Source organism: Callionymus lyra, chromosome 16 (assembly GCF_982586985.1).
Source record: "Callionymus lyra chromosome 16, fCalLyr1.hap1.1, whole genome shotgun sequence".
In the NCBI taxonomy this organism is placed as follows: Eukaryota; Metazoa; Chordata; class Actinopteri; order Syngnathiformes; family Callionymidae; genus Callionymus; species Callionymus lyra.
In genome coordinates, this window is record NC_141833.1 from 4463670 (window position 1) to 4488119 (window position 24450).

A 24450-nucleotide genomic window follows, 5' to 3' on the forward strand; every position below is an offset into this window, starting at 1 on the left:
TGCAGTTGACACAGAACTCTCTTTCAGAACACTATCTCTTCACTGGCTGCCAGTTTCTTTCACGATCAACTTTAAAATTCTGGTTCTTACTTTCAGAGATTTCCATTGTCAGGTTTCTCCTTACATCACTGATCTGATCCAGCCTTACACCCCAGCTCGGTCCTTCAAGAAACATCTGAAGACACTTTTATTTGTTCAGGCTTTCCCTTGATTTTCTGAGACGTGTGTGTTTGTCTCTGTGGTGTCTTCACCTTTAAAGTATATATTTTATTGAGTATTGTTTTAATTGTTTAAGCACTTTGTGACCTGGTCTAGAAAAGCGCTATACAAATATTACTTACTTACTTACTTACTTACTTATAAGTAGTGGGTAGTAACAGTGTAACTATGGCCTTCATAGTTTTTGAGTATATTTTTCAATTATATACATTTGGTATGAACCAAGATGTAGTTTTGACACAGAACAACCCAAGATTAGACTTCAAGTGACATGAGAAGTGCATCTCCCAATTTTCCGTTTCAAGCACTTCCATGGAACAAAAAAACATTCAGCGATACAATTTTCTTTCTTTATCCCCTCCTTGATTCAAATGCACTATAAAATACCAGCATGGTGGTTTGTTCAAGCAGATGACGGAATTAGAAATAGTACATTTAGAAATGTCAACATTTCTGACACAAATGTCCTCCAATTAAGAGCTTGAAGCAAAAAAGAATCTCTACTTATTATTGTCCTAGTTGCTGGGTTCAAATGTTTTGAATTGAATTCCCTTTTTCTACCCTTGTCTACATTGACATAACATGAAGCAGCCAGCCGTCCTTAACAATAGTTAGCGTCACAGTCTCCGTAACAATGGATGGTGAAACATTAGGATTAAGAGTGACTTGAACTAATGCTGCTGGTTACTCTTGTCAATAAAGTTACATTTAAGGGGATACTTAAATCAGCACTGTCTCACTGCTTTGATTTGCAACAATGTGTCTTTTCATGTCACTCGATAGTTCAATAAACCACTAAAACAGATCATCAGATTTGATCACTTTAACATAGTGTCATTTCTTATGTACTTTGTAACACAAATATTTGTAGGTCAATTTTGAGCTAATTCACACATATCCTTAGTCAAATAAATGAATTCAAAAATGTTAAGTAACCAAAACCAAAAAAGTTTCCAACAAAAAAATGATAAATATTTTCGATTATTGTTAAAACGGTATGTGCTTTGCAAAACCTGAGCAGTGCCTACAATTGATTAGTGCATCCTATTGGTTCATTATAAACCTGCATTTTTTCGCTTTTTTACCCTTGCACTTTAGGAAGATTGTCCTTCAATATATACTTTTACAGTAAGACAACTAATGTTAAAACCCAACACTGTTTCAAATGTTGAAGTATTCCTTTCCAAGATGCACTAAGTCCCTCATCATGACGATGTTGTGAAGTTATAACTTTATAAAGTTACATTTTTATTCTATTATCACGTAATAATGAGCTTTACTTATCTTTCAGCCAGCTGTAATCACTCCCTCTTTGTCCCTTGGAGGTGGAGACTTCCTGGATTGTTAACGTTCAGTGAGAAACCTCGATGCTTGACACAGCAGAGTGGTTGTGGTTATGGTAAACAAGATTTAATCTCCATAAAAACAAAGTGTTTTCAGTAGGCGGGGCTTAAATTCAATTTAATTACAAGATAGTTTTGTACAAACATACTCATAATGATGAGTACAATAGAGGTCCAAGATCTATTTAAGAGACACTTGAATGAACACATTAGTTTCCCTTTAATAAAAAGCTATGCTTTGTATATTGATGAAAATTCTAGTTTTCTACTTTTAATTCTCTGCCTTCAGAGTCTTTAACTGCCTGCATCTTTGGTTACATTCTTTGTTTCTGCTCCATTTCTGTCATAATCTGCCCTGCTATGGATGTTAATTCTTCACTTCTGTCAGCGTCCTGGGGAGAAACAGCACACATGCAGCTGCTTCATCTACACTTATGTGAAAAGTCCAACAATAATAAGAATCCATCTGTCTCTATACAGCTGTGCACTGCACTGTAATTTACACCATAATTAATACCTACGAAACTACAAATTTCTGACCCATTACAGAACTCATCTTCAGTCTATATTTGACTCAAAGATTTAAACAGGATTTGACTTTGTTTTTAATGAACATGGAAAAAATGTGCATATTTACCATCATTTCAAAACAGGATTTATGTAGTTTACTTTCAGTTTTTTTCTTGTTAAACCCAAGGCCTGAGCTTCAAATTTCTCCCACCAAGACATTTAAGGTAGCCTTGGTCAGATTTGAAATTATATAGTTGGGTCTTAATATAATGGGGTCATAAACACATGTTATGAGGTCAAGTTGATGGTGAATTTTTCTCTTGTGTGACTGAGTTTGACACCATCGATCTACACAAAGAAAAAATAAAGGTTTTTTATCTATATTTATAAAATATTGTGACAAGAATATATCTGTAATATGTATTTAGCCTGCATTTGTACTAATCCAGTGGTGTCTGAACAGACTTGACGTTGAGGATATTAATCACATAAATGTCTATCAACAGCACACAGCTTTTAAATTCAAATTCAAGATCTAAATATATCACACACTTTATAACTCTATTTGTCCCTTTACACTCCTGCCTGTGTTTTGTGTATCATCTTAATTCAGGAAGTCTCAACATAATTTTTTTATCAATAGTGCCTGCCTGTCTGCCCTATCAAGCTGGGATTTGTTCCATTTTCCCAGCCTTTTATTTGAATCATTATTGATTGAATTGATTGCTTTTGTCCTTTTTTTAGAATCCTGCACAAGTTTGGGTCCAGGCCTATGCAACCTTGTGTCTTGACCACTTCAACCCTGCATGGCTGGTCCGCCTGCTTTTACCAAAAAGATCTCTGTGGATTATCCAAAATTCTGCAGTTTGTTTGGACCTCACATGCTTCCACATTGTTCCTCTCACTGAGAGGATCATCTCACTGTGAGAACTCACAGCAGTTAGCTTCATGGCCCCATGGTGCAGCTTCAGAAATGATCTGTTCAAACTTCCATTTATGTAAGACCTGTAGCCATTAGAGCAGGCATCTTGAACTCAATTGGCTTGGGGGCCACCAGAGGTAAATTCTTGCTCTTCAGAGCTGGCTGCAATAGCTAATGAAGTATTACCTATTTTAAAAAACAAACAAAAACAAACTGGTTTATCTTAACCCTTGTGTTATCTCAGGGTCAAATTGACCCGAAGACCTGAAAACAAATGTAATTGTTTTATCCCTCGTGTTGCTCTTGGGTCAAGAAGAACGACCTTCGCCTTCACCTTGACCCTGAGATAACACAAGGGTTAAATGTATAAGCCAGGGGCTGCAATTTTTCTTGCAAGCAGTTTAATATAGGCATGGCAGTTAAAAATAGACATAAAATAGCATGAACACCAAGAAAAGCAAACTTTGAAAAAATAAGTCTTGGATAAAACGGCAAATCAGCAGCAGTCCTGGACTCAATGTAGATTGCTTTTCAAATTTTGACTAGTTTACTTTAATACCTTTTTGTGAAATCTGACTGTATTAGCAAATATTAGTACCAATTTTAAGTCGAGAGAAGTTTTGTATCCATTTGTTTATCTTGTTTTATACTTCATGTACATGCCTAATTATATTTCTGTATAATATATGTATGATAAGAAAATAAAAAAACAGTGCTATGCAAAATGTTGGGCACCCCTGTAAATCTTTAGGATTTTCCTTTATAAATCATTGGTTGTTAGGATAAGAAATGTCAGTAAAATATTTTGTTTAGTAAAATAGTTTATATGCTTTACAGAAAGTGTGCACGATTTATTGAACAGAATAAGGTATGTGCAAAAAAAATTAAATTAATTTTTTGATTTGAATAACATTAGCACTAATTATTGGAACTCAAAGTTGGTTTGGTAACCTTTGGTGACCCTTGACCTCCATACACATCCTGAATCCTATCATGAGAAAATATATATAATGAGGCTTTTTGCATCTTCTCTGAAGAGAGGCAACATGGGAGCCTCAAAACAACTCTCAAATGACCTGAAAACAAAGATTGATCAAAGGGAATAATATAAAAAGATATCTCTGAGATTTAACTCATTGTTTCAACTGTGAGGAACATTTTGAGGAAATGGAAGACAACAGGCACAGTTTTAGTTAAGGCTTAATGTGGCGGACAAAGAAAGATTTCAGGCGAGCAGAGTGAGAACAGTGACTGTACAGTCGACCCACAGACCAGCTCCAAAGACCTTCAACATGATCTGGCTGCAGATGGTGTGACTGAGCGTCGTTCAACTATTCAGCCTACTTTACACAAGGAGATGCTGTATAGAAAAAAAGCCTTCTTTTGCCCCTGCCACAAACAGAGTCACTTGAAGTTTGCTAAAGCACATTTAGACAAGCCAGCTTCATTTGGGAATAAGGTGCTATGTACTATAATGTAGGTTTTTTTTGGGCACAACAAGGGGAGTTATGCCTGGATACCACTCAAGTAAGTAAGTAATTTGTAAAGCGCCTTTCTAGACCAGGGTCACGAAGCACTTTAACAATCAAAACAATACACAGTTAAAATATATACTTTAAAAGGTCAAGATACATAAGACAAACACAGGAGTCCAAAAAAATTGGGGGAAAGCCTGCACAAATAAGAATGTCTTAAGATGTTTCTTGAAGGAGTCAGTAGATCCATCAAGCTCAGAGAGAGAGGAAGATCGTTCCAAGAAGTGTGTTCAGGAACCATCAGTAGATTCTGATCCACAGACCTAAGAGCCCGAGCTGGGGTTTAAGGCTGGATCAGATCAGTGATGTAAGGAGGAGCCTGACCATGAATAGCTCTAAAGGTAAGAACCACAATTTTAAAGTTGACCCTGAAAGAAACTGGCAGCCAGTGAAGACTTTTAAGGATCGGAGAAATGTGAGTTTTTCTAGTAGAGCAGGTCAGATTTCTAACTGCAGAGTTTTGTATTAATTGCAGGCGAGACAGCTCCTTCCTCAAAATCTACTAAGGCCACCTCATTTCACCTGAATATTATTAAAATTTGTGGAGTGATTTTAAGTGGGTTGACCATGCTCGGAACGCATCAAACCTGACCGAACTAGTTTTAAAGAAGAATGGTCCAAAATACCTTCAGCCAGAATCCAAACTCTAATTGGAAGCTTTAGGAAGTGTTTAGAAGCTGCAAAAGTCAGATGCAAAATAATTAGAGTTAATGTTTCTTTGAGTGCCTACATTTATGCACATGCCTAGTTTTGTTTAAATAATTCTTGAACACTTTCTGTCAATCGTATAATCTTTATTTCACATCTCAAATATCACCGTGTTGGTCTCCCCTATTATATATTTAACTGAAATGTATTGTCCAAACAACCAATGTTTGACAGTAATCATAGAGTTGCACAACACTGTATGTCCTAATTACAAATCTTTTAAATGCATTTACAAAATGCTGAGAATGTGGGAGGAAACAGGAGTGCAGGAAATCTGTTATATTATTCTAGTTCAGGAAAGAACTTATTGATACACTTTACCACAATGCTGCCTCTAAGTTAATGGGCATTGTTAACAAACAGAATATTCTTGTTAAATAGCCAAAAATTCAGTCGATCACAACCTTTTTCTACAAAGAGCCAGGACTGGCACTTCATGTTTGTCCTTGGCACTGATTTGTTTATTTATTTATTTCTACTTCATCCTCTGCTGCTATATTTGGATTTCTTTGACTCTTTTTAAGCCCTCTGAATATAAAGAATGTCTTGTCAGATTTGTAAGCTAGAATGTAGAAGAAAAAAATCAGAGTTTACATCAGTGACATTACATAACAGCGCGCTGCATGGTAATGGCTGTGACATCACAGACAGAAGCAGATCCACCGTGTCGGATTGAAGCTGAGAATAACACTGAAGCCGTGAACATACGCAAGTTGACGTGTGACGTTTGTCTGGTTAAACTCTACAGCATTAACCTTCAATAGGTTCACGCACGACAGATGTGTTGTTGAGTTTGTGCGTTTTCTGTATGTGTCCTATAAGTGTGCCAGCATCAGAGCCTAAATATGTGTGTCACTAAAGCTGCAGTTTTCTCATTGGCTGCTCCCACACACTCAATAGTCATGCTGCAGGAACGGCGATGTGTGTGTGTGTGTGTGTGTGTGTGTGTGTGAGAGAGAACATAAAGGGGGAAGACAGAAATAATCCGACACTCGTGGCGGAAGAGAAACATGTTACAGTTTGATCAGTGAAGAGCAGCGGGAGTGACAGAGCGGCCACAGCTGGATGAGCAGGTAGGACTACAACAACTACACAACTCCAGAGTCGAGTCACACTGGGCACTCGTTTTTTCTTGTTTTTATCGTGGGTTTCATGATGACTTTTTCGATCAGACATTTGCAGATGTGCACATGGCTGATCTGGATTAGAGTCCCCACTAATCCATTCTGTGGTAAAAACATGGAGCACCTGCTTCATGAGGGTCGGGATGAGAGTTTAGAGTTTGCATGCTTTCAGTGAGTTCCTCCAATCGTTCTATACATGACAACCTCACTCTCACATCCAGCAGATACATCAGTCTGATTTCATGGTCACTTATCTTGCTGAAAATATGGTCATCGTAAGGCCCCCGGGGGCCACATACCGATGTTTGGACTGAGGACTATTTTTTAATACTTAAAAAAAAATCATATTATTGGTGACAATTCTATCCCCTCATTATCTCATGTTTTCTCAATGAGAGAATTAATATCCTCTCCATTTGTTTTACAGCCTTTAATTAGTGTCTTTGTTGAAAATAATCAACCAAGTGTTTTAAAATGTGTTTTATAGAACATTTTCAAAGTACTACTTTTACTTGTCTTTTATTAGACTTTAACTTCTTTGTTATTTACAAAGAAATGATGTAAAGAATAAGGTTAAAGATGTCTTAAGTATAATTTGCAAATGTCTAACATCCGAAGATCGGACAAGAAGTAGTATACCTTAGTTTAAAACGTATAGTACATATATTTTTCTTCAGTCTGAGTTCGAGCATATTTCATATTCCGCAATAAGTAAATTTTTTTAACATAGATACACTAAATGATACATGGTGCATATTATTTTTCTATGTTTATAATGTTTTAATAATTTGTTATTCAGTTATGTTAGAATGATATGGTTGTTTTTTCTAAATATGTCCCAACAAATATCTGCCGGGTTGTTTTTTATTTCTTGTTTTTTTTATGGTTTAATTTATATATTTATTTGCTAATATACACTTGAGTTAATTACTAGAACATTATAGAATATATATGAATACTTTCCTTTAATATTAAACTTTCAATTAATTTAAAATGGCTTTATATTTACTGAAAAATGTACTCAAATGTTTATATGTATTGTGTCCAAATGTATATGTTTTGATATATTTAGGTTTGTCTTTGATTAAATGTAATTCCACCCTATTTTTATTTAGATTTATTTTAACAAGACTCAACTACTTTTAATTATAAATCTTATTTTTCTTTCCTAGTTTATACCATGTATGTGCTTTAATTAAACAGTAAATATTGTCATTAGTGTCAAAGTGTTTTTTGAAAAATGTACTTTATGAAAAAATGCTTTTTAGCTGCATGAGACACTTATGTATGTATCGATTGAAATGATTTGATTCTAGACGATCAGAGTCTATAGAACGACGGTCGATTGATTCCCCTCTGTGTGACATGTCGGCCGTAGATCCGGCTGCACAAACTCATCCAGACGTGACCTTGACTCTGATCTATCTGAGCAGAGTAATGATCGCCACAGCTGGAAATCCCCTGACATGCTCGGTAATCAAGCGACGTTCAGGACGACGCGACGAAGCGAGTCGGGATTAGTGTGAATGGAAGTGCTTGATTAAAAAAGCAAATATGATCCGGTCCAGCTCCTGCTCTTATGTGATGATGTCACAGGCATTGATTTGAGCAGAACTCCTATGGAGGATTGACTTATTGAGCTTTGACCTCAATACTTTACTCAATACATAAACGTGCTGCAAGACTCTTGTTGTACTGGAATGTATGACTCTGAGACTTAAAAAAAAAATATATATAATTTCAATGATTCCCATTGATTTGAATTGTGTTAATATAGAATGAATGAAGTGGTCATAAATCAATCCTTTTTTAAACTAAATTGTGTCAATATCATTTATTTAACCATCAACAACAGGCTTCAAAAAAGAAAACAAGCCTTCTCTAAATGTGCTAGGAAAGTGGAAAATAAGTGAAAAAGGATTTTTAATTTCATTTAAAAGTGTATTTAGCCCAAAGAATATTCAGATAAATAAATGTAGATTGTGTATGGGTCTGTTTTATTCTAAGCTCTTCTCGTTTGATCTGAGAAAGTTGCTTATACAGGGTCTTTGACATTTTTATTTAATAGTTTCTCTATCTATGATACACTAAGGGGTGTCAAGGTTAAGCTTAACAGACCCTGTCTACAACCAAACAGAGCAAACTAATGATAAATTGTGTAGGAACTTGTCCACTTGAGACCTTGGCTCCTGTAAGCGTTTGAGTGATGTCTTCTGCTGTTTCTGTTGTCACTAAAGAAGCAGCCGGTAAAATTGCAGGATGAGAATTAAGCATTGTATATAAGAAAATATAATGTTAATTTAAAAAACAAAACAATCATATAAAGAAAACATATAATTAAAATGATCATATTAAATCTGTTGGACTTTCTAGACAAACATTTTTGTGAAATCGTGAACCAAAAGACCTGCTTTGTATTATTTTATGATAATATATGACAGAACCTCCCCTTTATACAATGTATATGTTCACCAATAAACTTAAACATGGCAACATTTGATGTGTTGTATGTACATATTGGCTTGATTAGGTGTGTAGTAGCTGTTAGCACTATGGTAGTAAACTATTTCAAACCAAAGTATTATTATTATGAAACACAAAAATGAGCCAGACCCGATCACTGAACGTGAGGAGTTAAGTTGAATTTATTGTTTCTCTGGTCAGTTGTCTGTCACGCTTACACTTGTGTTGTTAAATGTCAGCGGCAGCAGAAGTGTCCTTTTCATCTTATCGGTCAGTTAGAATCCATCACAAGAGCATCCTTAAGTCCCTCATTAAAACTTGGTGATGACACACCGTCAGGGCTGATTTCATATTCTTAATTGAGTTAAATGCTCAGTAAAAAGCATATCCTCAACCTCTTGTCAGTCAGCTCTGACTGGAAAGATGCTTTAAATCTAATTTTACTTCCTGCAGGAAATACTGTGAAAAACCACACAGATCCTTGTGTGATGACGTCAGGGTCAAAAACTTGACCCAAAAAAAACAACAATATTATGTTTGCGCTCAAGAGGAATTTTCTCCAGTGTCTGGAGACACGTTGAAACTACACATCAAGCGAAGCTGCTTGAGGTGGCTTGACACACATACATGATCATATGACACACATAATGTTCATCTGACAAACAATGTTCACATGACACACAAATGTTCAAATGGCACACGTGATGTTCACACAACACACTGATGTTCACATGACACACGTAATGATCACATAATGATCACATTCAACACTTTATGTTCACACAACACACATAAATATTCACATGACATACATAAATGTTCAAATGACAAATATAATGTTCACATGACACACATAATGATCACATGACACATAATACATGACACATATGTTGTTTGCATGGCATCTATACATGTTCACATGACAAACATAATGTTCATCTGACAAACATAATGTTCACATGACACACATAAATAACAACATGACACCCATAATCTCATTACACATATGTTCTTTGCATGGCATCTATAATGTTCACATGACAAACATAATGTTCACATGACAAACATAATGTTCATCTGACAAACATAATGTTCAAGTGAGACACATGATGTTCACATGACACACAGGTGTTCACATGACACAGATAATGTTCACACATCACACTTAATGTTCACATGACATACATAAATAATAACATGACACCCATAATCTCATGACACATATGTTGTTTGCATGACACCTAAATGATCACATGAAAAATAATGTTCATCTGACAAACATAATGTTCACATGACGAATATAAATGATCACATGACAAACATAATGTTCATCTGAAACACACAACAAAAAGCTCATGACACACATTTTTACTGTACATGACACTATGTGACAAAAATATCAAACCCCAAAAATGACAAAAAATATAAATGATCAAAAGTAAATACATCTAATATAAATAAACAAAACATCATTTGAGTATGAAGTTTAAATTCCGCTCAGTGAAATAAAAAAATGTGATTATGGGGCCGAAACAATAACTTTTTTTATGTATAATGTATACAAAACCAAAAGTGTGGATCATTCGAAATGTATACTTTTTTTTAATGTATAAATATACTGTGATCCGATGTAAAGGAAATATTAGACTGAAAATGAGAAAGTTATTAAAATAAAGTTATTGGTATCTGAGATCCAGCCACTGTGACGTAGGAGTGTTGCTAAACAACAACATTTCCTGAACCCACAAGAGAAACACCACCATGACATAAGAGCTCTTCATGTAACATTGTAATATCAAAAGCAGGATGATACAGATACTAAAAGTAACTTGTCACCACTACAGTATTGTTTTTAAACTGTTGCAGTACTATCAGAGAAAGTGTCTGATGAAGTGTCAAACACACACGTCACCATGATTATGAATTCCGGCTGAATTTAGCGAGGAGTCCCAGTGGGCTGCGGCTCCTTCTATAAAAGGCCAGAGCCTGGCGACCGGATGCAACAAGCAGGTGGAGGAGCGTGTGCGCGGAGAGAGAGAGAGACTTTTAACGCGCTGCCAATATCAATTCCTCACTCATGCTCCAATTCACCAGCATCACCACCATCATCGCTGCGGGTTGACGTGTCCGCCGCGCGCACGCTCTCTCCATCCCTGGCTCTCTCTCTCCCAGCAGCAGCAGCAGCAGCCAGGCGGCTCACATGCGTCCATCTCCGCAGCGGCGGGCGGTTGCCTCGCTGCTGGCTCTGCGGTCAGGACGAGGCCGACTGGAGATGATCTCCTTCTGGCTGCTGTGCTGGAAGCTGCTGGTAGGTACACACATCCGCGACCCACCGCACACACCGAGCGTAATCCTCCCGAGTGAAGGGATGCTGAAGCTGACACAGCCTGTGTGTGTTTGGTGTGTGTGTTGCCAGACCTGCATTATATAACTCAAATCCGCCTGAATATTGAAATATATGACAGTGCAGAATATCAGAGTTTGTCTTCACTGACATAATCTGCGTGATAAATGTTTTGAGATGAAGGAGTTTTCAGACCATCTTCCAGCAGGTCTGTGGATCATATCCACAGACCGGCAGTGATCAGGATTATAGCTTGAGAGCCACAAACTATTAAACTCCACAATCCGTCCTCCATATGCCGGGAATGCTTTGAGAAAATGGGACACTTGCTATTTTGAGGCATATAGTGATTAAATGGCCGTGTAAGTGGCTGACAGATGATGATGCTCTGCTCCCTCGTGAATGTATATAAGCCTGAGTGACAGCAGCGTCACATTCTCTCAGGCCTTCTTAGATCCATGTTGTACTCCACGCCACCCACGGATAAATGACTCAGCGTATTAAGCGTTTTATGATTTTGGCAGAGGATGAATTTAAACAAGGCACCGTGGCATCTCGAAAGAGAGATCAAGGGGTCTTACATAACGACTGGATTTTCTTTTGTGTATATTATTTATAATGTGAAGTGTCTTTGCTCAATACTATATGGATATATCCTTACGCTCTTGTGTTAGTTCAGAGTAGATTAGTTTCTTTATATATTCTAGCGAGAAAACAAAGTCAAGATTACTCAACGGTACACTTAACTTATTTAGTTATTGCTAAACTTTATTAGGTGAAATGTTGATCCCCTGACTGTGACGTAGTTTTGTCTAAACCTCATTACATATTCAACTGGACTTGTAATGTTATTTAGCCTCAATAAATCAAAATATGTTCTTGTCATTTCCTTTGTAGTTACAGTTGCATTCAAAGACACCATTCAGTTAAGAAGCAAATCAAGCAAAGTCATTTTTCTCTGCATGTTTAACTGGCTATGCTAAATGTTGGGGGAATTGTCGTCCCTCTTTGCAACTTATTGAAGACATTTTATTTTGGGATAGTTTGTGTTTGCATCGTGCACATAGTGTTCGAATGTTTTTGGAAAATGGTCATATTTGATGACACAAATACAAGCAAAAACCAAACGTTCAAAATAAAAGCTTCCAAATCGTAATCAGGTTATTAAGATTCATTTTAAATTAATTTCAAAAATGTATTTTAAAAATTGTATATGTATTTTACATGTTCTCGTTCATCACACATATTATATCCAAAGGTCTTAACAAGTGCCCTTTACACATACAAGAGAATATGAAAGTTTTTCTGTTCTGAAAAAATATATATATAGAGAGATTTATATAGAATAGAACAAGTAAGAAAAAGATGGACTGATGAGGAAGAGAACTACAGATAATGGTTGGCTGGAAATAGTTGGGGTTCGTGAGACCATTGGTTTGTTTTTTCTTAGGTCCCTGAATGAATGGGTAGTGAAAAAGTGTGGCTTGGATATAGACATCTACAGCAAGAATTAATTGCAACAGAAGTCAAAGATGAACAATGTTAGGATAAGTAAAAGAAAAATTGGATATACCAGAATGGAAATTCATATCGACTTGAACCAAACAAGCCCTTTGACTTGTCAAGTTCTAATGCTTCAGAGAAAATCAGTTATTTTATAAAAAAAAAAAATAATTAAAAAACCCTTCAGACATTATTACAAAATTTTAATGATTTCTTTGTTTTATTTATTTTTGTCCTGGTACCTGGACAGATGTCAGGGATGGCTGATGAAGGTTAAACCATAACTCTTACATGTACAAGGTTTAAAAGTGATTGTTGCATTGAAGCTTTTATTAGCATTTGTTATTGAAGTTTGTCGTGTGCTTGCTTTGAGAGGTTTATAATAAGAGGACACTTAAATCACTCACTTTATGGTTGGAAAAATCTTTGAATCCTTTGCTGGAATCTTACTAAAGAAAAGCTCATAAGCATTCTAGTAATAAAGATCATTATGCACAATTTTAATCTAACTATTATTTCCTAAGAAGATCAGATGATCTTAGCAACCACCACGAAACTAAAAACTGCACTACTTATTTTGCCGCCTACAAGGACAGGTTGGTAGAAACATGTGCAGCCATGTGGTGTATCAGTCCAGTGCTGAGAGAATCACCCACCCCCACAGTTAGAATGAACAAAACAATCTCTCTACAAGTTTGTGGCTGAATAGAGGCGGCCATTTGAAATGACATACACAAATAAGTCCAAAGGCATAGGGTTCATTAGCGGCCCTTGATCATATTTCATGCGGCCCTCATTAGCCTGGTTGATCGAAGAAAACATATCATTCCTGAAATTGGGACTTAAAGTGGGATATAAAGTTCTGCTTCTTATATAATGCTTTAATACCACTTATTTGATGTGTTCAAACAGCTGCAAATGTCACACATACATGCTGAGGTCACAGCTGGATCTCTATGGTTCCTCCAGGACAAATTATCATCTGTCTTAGACTCACAAACAAATTCAATGAACCAACAGAAGCAGCAACAAATGTTATTTTAGTAGGACTCCTGTATCTGAAACCTGAACCTAACTGAGAGAATCATTCTTATCCCTCTCTTAATGGCCTGTAAACAGATTTGCAGGGAGGATTTTCCAGCAGCCGTTATGATGTCAGGAAACGATGGATCATTTCCTAGAAGTTTTTTGGCGGACATTGAATATGTAAAAGCTCTTACCGGTCTTTAATCAGATCTGAACTCTTGCATTTGACACTATGAGAAAATAGAATATATCGTTCATGTTTATTTTAGCTGAAGTTGTAAACTCTTAGTGACATATAGTTTTATCCAAATGTAGCAGACATCAAATTTGTATTGCACAGTTGCCATGGAAACCTTCATAACAACATCCTATTTTCCAATTTGAATTTCCTATTCCAATATCTTTTATCTCACTTATTAACTTTCTTATCAAAGACACTTAGAATACACATGTGTCTGAGGCTCCTCAGCACTCTTCTTTGGATGGGTTTAATGCAGAGCTGGCACTGCTGATCAGGCTTTGGCTGTCTTTTGAAACATATCCACATCATTTTCCTACTGCAGGCTAGATATGTGTAGCGTGAGATTTGATTTACAAATTGATTTAGCCTGGCCAAGTGTCACAAGGGGTCGATGAGTTATGTCAGTTTGTCACACAGAGGAAGCCAGAGTTCAATTCCACTGATGGAGTCCTGCCAACCCTGAACACGAACCCTGGTGTTACAGCAGAGTTCAGTGTAGCATCACGAGTGAATAGTGTCTCAGTTTTTAATTCTTATTAGCATCCTGCCTCCCAGGAATATGTGCCCCTGGGAAATAAAAACGTTTTAATATAGGGTTGATATTGTTGCCAATCTACCACAATTTGTTTTACATATTTGTGAAATATTTTCCGCATTTGTGGACTGCAGTACAGGTACACTTACACATTTGTAAAACCTCTCACACATTTGTTTACAGAGGTACCGTTACACTTACACTTTTATAAAATAATTCACAAATTTGTAGACCGGGGTACAGATAGCCCCAAAAATTAAAACCCCTTACACATATTTCGACCAAAGTACAGATACACTTGCACATTTGTAAAACCTTTTAGACATTTGTGGACTGAGGTACAGATACACTTGCACATATGTAAAAATATTTTAAATATTTGTGGACTGAGGTACAGATTCACTTGCACATTTATAAAAATCTTTTAAATATTTGTGGACTGAGGTACAGATTCACTTGCACATTTGTAAAACCTTTTACACATTTGTGGACTGAGGTACAGATATACTTGCACATTTGTAAAAATCTTTTAAATATTTGTGGACTGAGGTACAGATTCACTTGAACATTTGTAAAACCGTTTACACATTTGTGGACTGAGGTACAGATATACTTGCACATTTGTAAAACCTTTTAAACATTTGTGGACTGAGGTACAGATACACTTGCACATATGTAAAAATCTTTTAAATATTTGTGGACTGAGGTAGAGATTCACTTGCACATTTGTAAAACCTTTTACACATTTGTGGACTGAGGTACAGATATACTTGCACATTTGTAAAACCTTTTACACATTTGTGGACCGAAGTACAGATACACTTACACATGTGTTAAACCTTTCCACATTTGTGGACTGAGGTACAGATACAAGTGCACATTTGTAAAAACCTTTTACACATTTGTGGACTGGGATAAACTACACTTGCACATTTCTGAAACCTTTATATATTTGTGGCCTGAGACATTGGTGAAACTTTTACACATCTTTGGACTGAGGTACAGATACATGTTTGTGACAGTTTGGCCAAAATAATAATAACCAAGCCTCAAACCCTCATTATTCACTGTAAATAATTTTCAGTTTAATAAAAGTTATTACTGTTTTTTGAATAGTGCTTCAGTGTTGCAGATCCTTTGTACTCATCATCATAAAGAAAGCCAACACAAGGTAGAGTAATTCATTATTTAAAGATATTTACCTTGTTTCTTCTTTAATAGAAAATTCCAGTTTGTCCTACTTTGATAGCTATTCTATTTTTAAATCAACATCACTGAGCTGTAAAATACTGTCTTTGTACCAACTTTAGTAACTTGAAGATGCTCCTGCCTCCCACCTCGGTGTGTTTCTATAGCAACAACCTCTGTCTGTCACTTGCACATGCCCTCAATGATAGACCATAATAACCTCCTAACCCACTCATAGGAGTTACCGTGGTAACGGTGGAATGGGTTTCGCTTGGCCCACATTAGTAGGTCATATATGCTACTTTAATCTGCTGCTGGCTGACTTCATCACTTCATCTGTATGTGCGACTAAAAATAAAACACAAGGTGAACATGCTACTGTGGCTGACTATCTGATGGTAAGACTTTTGTGATCACTATTATTCAGAGGAGATTTGTGTAAAATCTCTATTGTGTTCATTTTGTTAATATTTGAAATCATTATTTTAATCTTGTATAATATTTCAAATGTTATAATCATGAAAACATAACAAATTATAATTATTTCTCTAGATTTACAGATTAATATTGACATAAAAACACATTATTCCATCATAATAAATGTATATAACAGATTTTATAAGGGGATTACTTATCTCTTTTTTTTTGTAAGTTCATTTTGCTGCAATAAGTGAAAGTTGGCTTTTTTCAAGCAGCTGACATATATTTAAGTTTCCCATTTATTCAAATACACAAACTTATTTGACTGTAAAATAGTAATTTATCAGCTTTTCGCTCGTTTAATCTGTATTGCCTAAACTGAAGAACAGGGACCCCAATCCTGCCCACTGAGTCACGTGACTTGTTTGAAATGATTGCAAGTTAAATTTAGCCCACAATATATCCCATAGGAGAGAGGTTTTATTTAGGTTAGATTTGATGTTTCCTGCTATAGTTGTGCCAACCATAGACAATAGTTGTGTTTCAGGTAAAATCAAGAACACAAGCAGAGCTGGACATTGAAGTACAGATGGCAAAAATGTCGTAAGATATTTTAGTCACTTTGACATGGACGATCTTGACATTTGTCACCAGTAACTTTCCACTCTTATGAAGTACAAACAAGTAGAACATCTTTGTTGCTCATCAGATGGCACTTATCTTTCTTCCCACAGAGAGCCACGACCGGACTGAGAAGAACAACCGCTGAGCTAACAGACGGTAACCAGGACGACAGTAGCTCAGGCAACAACGACCCTGTCGACAGTTCTCCGTCCCCAACACCGCCAGCAGGTCCAGAAACCATGGAGATCAGCTCGTCGCCACCTGTCCCCGACCTGGAGGGAGATAACTTGGTTGGCCTATGCCAGAATGAGGAATTTTACCCAGAGGCCTGCAGAGTGATGCAAACAATGGAGGATGACAAGGAGGGAGGAAACGGACAAACAAATGGCCTTGAGAGTGTTAATTTAATTCTTCAGAAAGATAACGAAGAAGAGGAAAGAGAAAATGAAAGCGAGAGATTAGAAGAGGAAGATACAGAAATAGACAAGCGAGGAGATGAAGTAGTAGAAAAGCGGGATGAGGAAATAGCGGAGATGACTCAAGACGTCAAGGATGAATATGAAGGAAACAAGGAATCATTGGCAGAAGATGAAGATGACTGGAGGGCAGAGACAATAGAAGAGGTCATAAGTGATGTTCTGTCAGACTCCATCTTGATCCCTCTCAGCTCATCATCCGTCGCGGACCTGCTTCCTCCAGAACAACCTGCTGAGGTGGGCTCTCAGGACGCCTGGTGCCACGATGACACCGACGACTTCAGCAACGATCACCTCAGCGACTGCCTCCAGGCGGAGCTGGCGATCGTCTACTCCGACAGTGACGCCGCCGAGGACCCGTGGGCCTCTTTCACCCAGGGCAACCTCCAGGAGAAGGAAGTCCAAGACGGAGGGTGTGAAGATAAGGAGGAGTCGGACATGGGCCTGAAGGAGCGGACAATAGAGGACATTAACGATGATCACCTGAGAAGAAAGAGAGTCGATGAAGAAGAGGAGATGAGGAAAAGGCGGGATCTTTTCTTAAGCTCCCCCTCTGAGAGTTTTAGCTCCAGCTGTGCAGACTCTGACAGAAAGGTAAGAAGAAATGAATTGTCAATTTAGATGTTGGTAGTTTCAGCCTTGTTGCTTGTGATCCAAGGTACCTGAAGATTACTCCATCACGCAGGACACACAGAGTGAAAATGTCTCCTCTGAGCATTTGGACTTCATGTTGGCTCGGCAACAGTGGAAGAAGATGGAGGAACAGGCCAAGGGCAAACCCATTCCCACACCTGGACTAAGAGTTCAGGAGGGCTTTCAGGGCACTCACTCGTCTCTGTATCCACCGACTCGCAGCCCCAGACTTAAGCGAAAGTAAGTTTTACAAGAGCTTGTCAACATTTCAAGAATATTTGGGGGGAACCTTTGAAGGTGGAAAAAGGGCTTTGCTCAAGTATCTAAGGGGGGGAGGCTTTTCACAAATGTTTTGGTGAAAGTTGCGTAACATAACGTTAATTATGTATGAATCTCTAGCTGTATTTTCATGGTCCTCTTTACTACACAAGTTTCCAGAAAGATAAAATAGTAAACCAACTCAAAAAAAGCAACTTTGCAATGGTAGCAGTGGTGGATTTTTTTTTTACAGTTTAGTAAACTTTAGATCGTCAGCTACTAAAATTGTGGTTATAGAAGATGTAAACTTAAAAATGTTTTTCATGTCAGCCCTCGTAGCAGGACGTGAGAAGGGTAGACATGTTGACATGTTCAAAAGTATGAGGGAGACAGAGTATAAAGTAAGAGGCATGCGGAATATGAGGACATAAATAAGATAGGTGTGACCCGAGGCCATGATCACGATACCTAAAGCTTCTCCATTATCGCCCTTTGCCCCTAAAGGGAAAACCATTCTCGTGGATCCAGGGAAACTCCTCTGTCCTCCATCTTGTCTCCGAGTTCTGAAGACTCAGGCTTGGATGAATTGTCGTTTCGCAGCACACTGGAGGAACCGGAGACGGCAGTCGAAAGAGAGATCCGACTGACATTGGAACGAGAAGCACAGCACCGCAGGGAGACGGGGCTCGGCACACAAAGCTTTGTGCAATCCCGGTAAGTAACCCCTGAACTGTAACTCAGTAGAAAAAATGATGAGGTTAGTTTGTTTGTGGGTAGAGGGGAAGAACGTCTGCAGGAACTGTAACTTAAAAGTGAGTCCGATAAATGTCTTTATAGTGGACAAGTAAAGGTCTAAAGGTTACTTTGGGAATGGAATTGGAAAGTAATGATTGTAGGTTGGTTCATATCGATCTTAAACTCTGGGCCGTAATTATGTTTGACCTAAATTTACGATGAAAACTGGATGAAACAGGACATCAGTTTGGCCTAGATAGGATATAGGCTGCCGATAGAGGCTTGCTTTTTGGTTTGAAACCTATTGTCATCACTGAGAAACTCTGACATTGATGGACAGATCAGTAGTTTAATCTTATCTCTGAATGTTTGCAAACCTAATTTTAACCTCTTTAGACATGAGTTTGTCGGGTTTGTATTTCTTTCTTTCAATGAGTAATTTTATAAGTATTATATGTACCAATACTAACAAACCTACATGTTTTGAAACTAAACTAGGAACTAACATCTATAGAAAGCAAAGTGCAAACATTACTGTGTAAGCATCAAAGTGGGACAGTTGTACATAAATAGACACATTTTCTTCTGAAAGTTCAGATGGAGTTCCAGTATTTGATTGTCTTTTGCTGGTGCTACTGCCATTTTATTTTCAGTGAAAAGTGTAGTGTTTTGATATCACTAGATGGTGTCGGTACTGTCCTTAAGGGTAGTGACCAATAGAATCCATTCTAGGTCATTTTGTTGTTGGCTGTCTTTTGGTAAACGTTTCAATGTGTCTGACTTCTTTTTCTTATCATTCAGTCCGTCCAGCCTGCTAACAGGACAATCGCCGCCTCGCCCCCCCGCCTGTCGTACCCCCACCCTGTCCATCTCTCCCTCCCCGACCTGCTCCTCCTCTCTTCCTCGATCTGCCTACCACGAAATGACGGCTAACAACGTGATCATCCTGGAGCCTGACTCCTCCAGCAACACCTCCAGGAACTGCCTGCTCTCCAACGCCATCGGTGGTCTTCCAGAGTGGTCCACCAACGTAGACGCCAAGCCCTCGGCCAACATCATAGTGGTAGAAACTTCTAATCTGATCATCCGGAGCGCCTCCGAGTTCTGCTTGAGCTCGGCTCCTCTGAGCGTGGAGACCCAGGAGAGCACGTTCACGTCCAATCCCTTCTTCAAGCTGCGCTCCCTGAGCAGCCAGTCGCTGGTGGAGCAGGAGATCCGAGTGGTGAGGCAGAGGGAGGAGGAGTGGAGGCGGCAGAGGGAGGAGATGTGGAGGAGGAAGAGAGAGGAGGAGTGGAGGAGAGGGAGGGAGAGCTACGACACTGTGCTCGTGTCCCCGGGGCTGAATGACAGCAGCCACATAGGTAGGTGTTGCTCACAGGTGGTGTGGGCTTATCGGCCTTTTAAGATTGGAGACTCATTTTTTGGGCTCAGTTAAGAACGACTGCTTCATAGCATCAGAGCAGAACCTGAGGCCATTGAAGACAAAATATTTTTGACTTCATTCTTCTGCATTTTACATTTTTCCAGCGGCAGAGATTCCGGATAAGAGTGTGTCCTCCCCTTCATCACCATCTAGAACCCGCAAAATGGAGCGGTCCAGTATGTCCTGTGATCACAAGGTTGGTGAACATTTCACCATGAGGTCAACGCGATGTGTCGCCTGAACTTCTCCTCATCGTCATGAGTCGACCCAAACATCCATTACATAGTTTTATTATTAACATTAGCAACTGGAGATATGTTATAGTGTTTTCTTGTTAATGATAATTTAAGAAAAAGATGAGAGAAGAGGATCTTTGCCGTAATGAGAAAACAAGTCACATGCTGAGAGGCAATGGGCTGCAGCATTATCATTAAAGACCGAAATAGCAGTAACCATGGTAACCCACAGCATGTTGTACATCGAGTATGGGTCATGTGACTTCAAAGATTTATGTAATGGACTTTTGTTCATTAATGTTTTCATCTGATCATGGTAAGATAATGGTGGTTGTTGATGTTGTTCTACTCATCCGTCTCCTCATTTTTATTATTGTAATATTTAACTGTAAATTATTTTTCAACATTCAACAAACATCCATCCATTTTCTTTTTTTCCATCCAACTAACCAACCTTTTTTCATCTTGTTACCCGTCATTCATCCATCCATCCTTTTTTCAACTTTTTACCCATCAATTGTCCATCCATCTTACTTTTAACTTGTTACCCGTGATAAACCCATTATTTTTTCAACTTGTTACCTTTCATTCATCCATTCATCCTTTTTTCCAACTTGTTAACTGTCAATCATTTATCCTTTTTTTAACTTGTTACCCATCAATTATCCATCCATCTTACTTTCAACTTGTTAACCGTCATTCATCATCCATCTTTTTTCAACTTATTATGCATTGTTCATCCGTCCAACTTTCTTTTTGAACTTGTTACCATCATTCAACCATCCATCCATCTTACTTTCAATTTGTTCCCCATCATTCATTTATCCATCTTTCATATTTAACTTGTTACCCATCATTCATCCATCCTTCATTTTTCAAATTGTTATCCATCATTCATCCGTTAATTTAACTTTCAATTTGGTACCCTTTGTTCATCCTTCCATCCTTTTTTTAAACGTGTTTCCCTATCAACCATCCATCCATATTTCTTTTGTTACCCATCGTTCATCCATCCATGCTTTTATCAAATCTTTACCCATTGTTCATCCGTCCAACCTTCTTCTTTCACTGTGGTACCCATCTTTCATCCATCCATTCACTGTCCTGGCTGTTGCTATCAGAGGTTCATTTAAATCTCCCACCCCCTCTAGTTCCCCCCCTCCTTCTCTTGTTTGCCAAGACGACAGAATGCTATGGCCCAGCGATGGGAGGCGTCTCTACTGGCCAATCAGAAGAAAGAATGAGCCACGCTACCACAACCTCCTGGCTGCTCTAACCCTGAATCACTCATCCAGATGTCTGCGATTCTTGGTCTTACAGATCCACATTGACTTTTGGACACACTGATCGGTCTTGGATGTAACCTTGGAGTCTATGTTTTAAACTCCTATTTAGTCCTGCTATGATGCTCACACAGTAATCTCCCTCATCCTCACTATTCAGCCTTTTACACTTTGCTTTCTATAGATGTAAGTGTAACTATTTATTCATATTTATTGTTTCAAGTATTGTAGTGACATTATGGATTGGTTATATTAATGTGTTTTGGTAGCTATGCAGATCCAGGACATTCTTTTTTTCAAATAGTTAAAGAATCTTGTATTTTGACAACAACCGCTTTTAAAATGAGACAGTGACTTAAGGGATCTCTTATAGACGCGTTCTTACAAGCAAGTCAAAAATAAGTGACAAACAGAATGAAATATAATTCAATATTTTTACATTTTTGTGTCTGTAAGATTCCTGAAAGAAGAGATGTATTGTATTTTTGCTGCCTAAGATATTATAAATCAAGCTTCAAGAGTTTTTGAGCAATAGACAGGAGATCTGCTGGAGATGTTTTATAGGAATAGATTGAATTGTGTGGATGTGCATGTGTGAGTGGTACTTAAGAGGAACATGGCATTACTCTGTCTACAATTAAGCATGTCAGTGCAATAAAGATGTACTTAAGTCTTTTCAGGAACAACTGGATTTATTTTCTGCTCATGACATTATGACCGGTGGACACCTGCTGGTCAATCACTCACATGGCAATTGTTGTACTTTTAGTGGAGGAACTTCCCCAATAAAAAAATAAATAGGATGTTGCGCATGAACTGAACTGATGACCTGAATTTCAACTGTAAACTGTAATCTTTTTACCTGCAAAAAATAGGAATAAAACAATATTTTATAATCATGGCCAAGTCAGAAATGAAACTTTGGAAAAATGCAATTAAAAAGCATGATTTAAGAGACTTAGCCACCCCAAAAATGATGCGATTAATTGACCATTGATGGGTACTGATCCCTGCGGTCTGGTCAGATCCCTGAATCAGCATGTGCCCCACTAGTTCTTTACTCTGAACCAACTAGCTCCTGCGGACTCCCCCTGAAAAATCCAGCCTGCTAGAGCACACGAAGTCAGTTCAAAGAACTATCTTTCCTTCATCAATGTCCAGCAATCCTTGCTACCAGTCCAGAGCATCCTCCGATGGAGGCAAAGGATTCAGCAGATCAAGGACTTGTCCATCCTTAAGTTTTAGAACCGCCTGATTCAAACTCCATCTGCAGCAAAAGAAAATTGTCTCAGCAACAGAAAATAAATATTTATGTGCTCATTTAGTGGTAGTGTTGGTGTTAAACGTGTGTAGCAATCTTAGACTTGCTGTGTGTATTAAGGAGTAACAAGTAGTCTTACATGATGATTATTTTATTTTTATATGCATTTTTACTTTTCACTGATAAACATTGGGAAATTAGCAAAATAATGTTCAAAGTGAATTTTTGAGTTTTTAAATACATAAAAAAGACAAATACAGCTTTCTCTACCCACGTTTTTGTATCAGCATCTCTGGTGGAGGTCGTATACAGATAAGCTCCAGTCTTTGAACCAGTCACAGGAATCTTCAACTGCAACCCAAAAAATAGACCATATATACAACGTATATTGTAAAGGAAAATACTAATAAAGAAAAACAAACAGAAAATAATACCTGTGCAGTTTGTGTATCAACCCGGTTGTAGGGATCAGTCAGTCGTATATTGTAGATTTTTAAAGGGGGTGCTCCGAGCATCTCCATGGCAACCGAGCAAGATTCTAGTTTCTCAATTGCAAATCTGTGGTAGTCTGATCTGACGAAGGCTTCTGGAGACAACAACACATAACAAACGATAAGACCCTCTTAGATTTATTGTAATACAAGCAAGTATTTATTAAGGCATGTTAAGTATTACGATGCTTACTATGCTGAAGATAGTACATGGTTCCAATACCCGTGCCTGTCATCAGAGTTGTGAAGATCGCCAGCTGTCCCAGTTTATGAGTGGAGATCCTCATCACTGCAGTCTGTGATCTGTAACATAGTTCAAGTGCACACAAATGCTTGGTTCCACAAATACAAGACAGCCTGAAAATAAGAATTTAAAAACAAATATGATCAAAACTACAATGACCTTCAACATATATGGTACATTATAAAATATGTTTACTGCTTTTCATAATGAGCACGTGGCTATCACAATGCTGTTTATTTTGTAAGAATATTGAATAAAAAAGCTGAAATTAAAAAATCCTCGATGTATTTACCAAACACCGGTGTTTGCTTCTGTCACTGCTCGCTCTCGTACTTCCGGATACGTCATAGTCGCAGTGAGCCTATCAACTGCGTGTGCGTTTCTTTTAAACAGTGTGTGCGCGGTGTGATGAGGGCGGGCGGAGACTTACGAGAATGCAGGGACGCTCGTTTTCTTCTATTGTTTCTCTTTTTAAACAAGTTTATTGGATTGTTCAAGAAAAAATATGTTTAACGAAAACAATAAATTGCAGAAATAATACTAAAACAAGTACGTTATTGAAGTGTAATGTATTTATACATAAAGAACGTTATACATGTATAACGTATTGTTAAAGAGGCATGAGGAAAATGAAGCGGACCCCTATCTGTTCACTTATCAGTGTGTTACACCCGCTGGGGTGGAACTACTGACCAACTGTCACCG

General features: G+C 37.9%; 2 protein-coding genes across 5 annotated transcripts; one reads left to right on the forward strand and one right to left on the reverse strand.

The window, feature by feature from the left end:
- The first annotated feature begins 6177 nt into the window (after positions 1 to 6177).
- LOC148063310 (uncharacterized) lies at positions 6178 to 22424 on the forward strand. Of its 3 annotated transcripts, none has more exons than XM_087811472.1 (7): positions 6178 to 6310; positions 16816 to 17775; positions 17840 to 18054; positions 18577 to 18786; positions 19609 to 20168; positions 20335 to 20426; positions 21618 to 22424. In XM_087811472.1, exons 2-7 carry the CDS (start codon positions 16945 to 16947, stop codon positions 21708 to 21710), a joined length of 2001 nt encoding a protein of 666 aa, XP_087667598.1. In that variant the 5' UTR covers positions 6178 to 6310; positions 16816 to 16944; the 3' UTR covers positions 21711 to 22424. The 3 variants fall into 3 exon arrangements, with proteins under 3 accessions (XP_087667598.1, XP_087667596.1, XP_087667597.1); XM_087811470.1 differs by lacking the exon at positions 6178 to 6310 and adding an exon at positions 10885 to 11132; XM_087811471.1 differs by lacking the exon at positions 6178 to 6310 and adding an exon at positions 10885 to 11132 and having other exon boundaries at positions 21588 to 21717.
- A 74-nt stretch (positions 22425 to 22498) lies between these two features.
- On the reverse strand, positions 22499 to 24081 carry coa1 (cytochrome C oxidase assembly factor 1). Of its 2 annotated transcripts, none has more exons than XM_087811474.1 (5): positions 24038 to 24081; positions 23725 to 23804; positions 23445 to 23596; positions 23285 to 23361; positions 22499 to 23016 (listed from the first exon to the last, which is right to left on the reverse strand). In XM_087811474.1, the coding sequence occupies exons 2-5, from the start codon at positions 23786 to 23788 to the stop codon at positions 22920 to 22922; spliced, it is 390 nt and encodes a 129-aa protein (XP_087667600.1). In that variant the 5' UTR covers positions 23789 to 23804; positions 24038 to 24081; the 3' UTR covers positions 22499 to 22919. The 2 variants fall into 2 exon arrangements, with proteins under 2 accessions (XP_087667600.1, XP_087667599.1); XM_087811473.1 differs by having other exon boundaries at positions 23695 to 23804.
- Between the last annotated feature and the right edge of the window lie 369 nt (positions 24082 to 24450).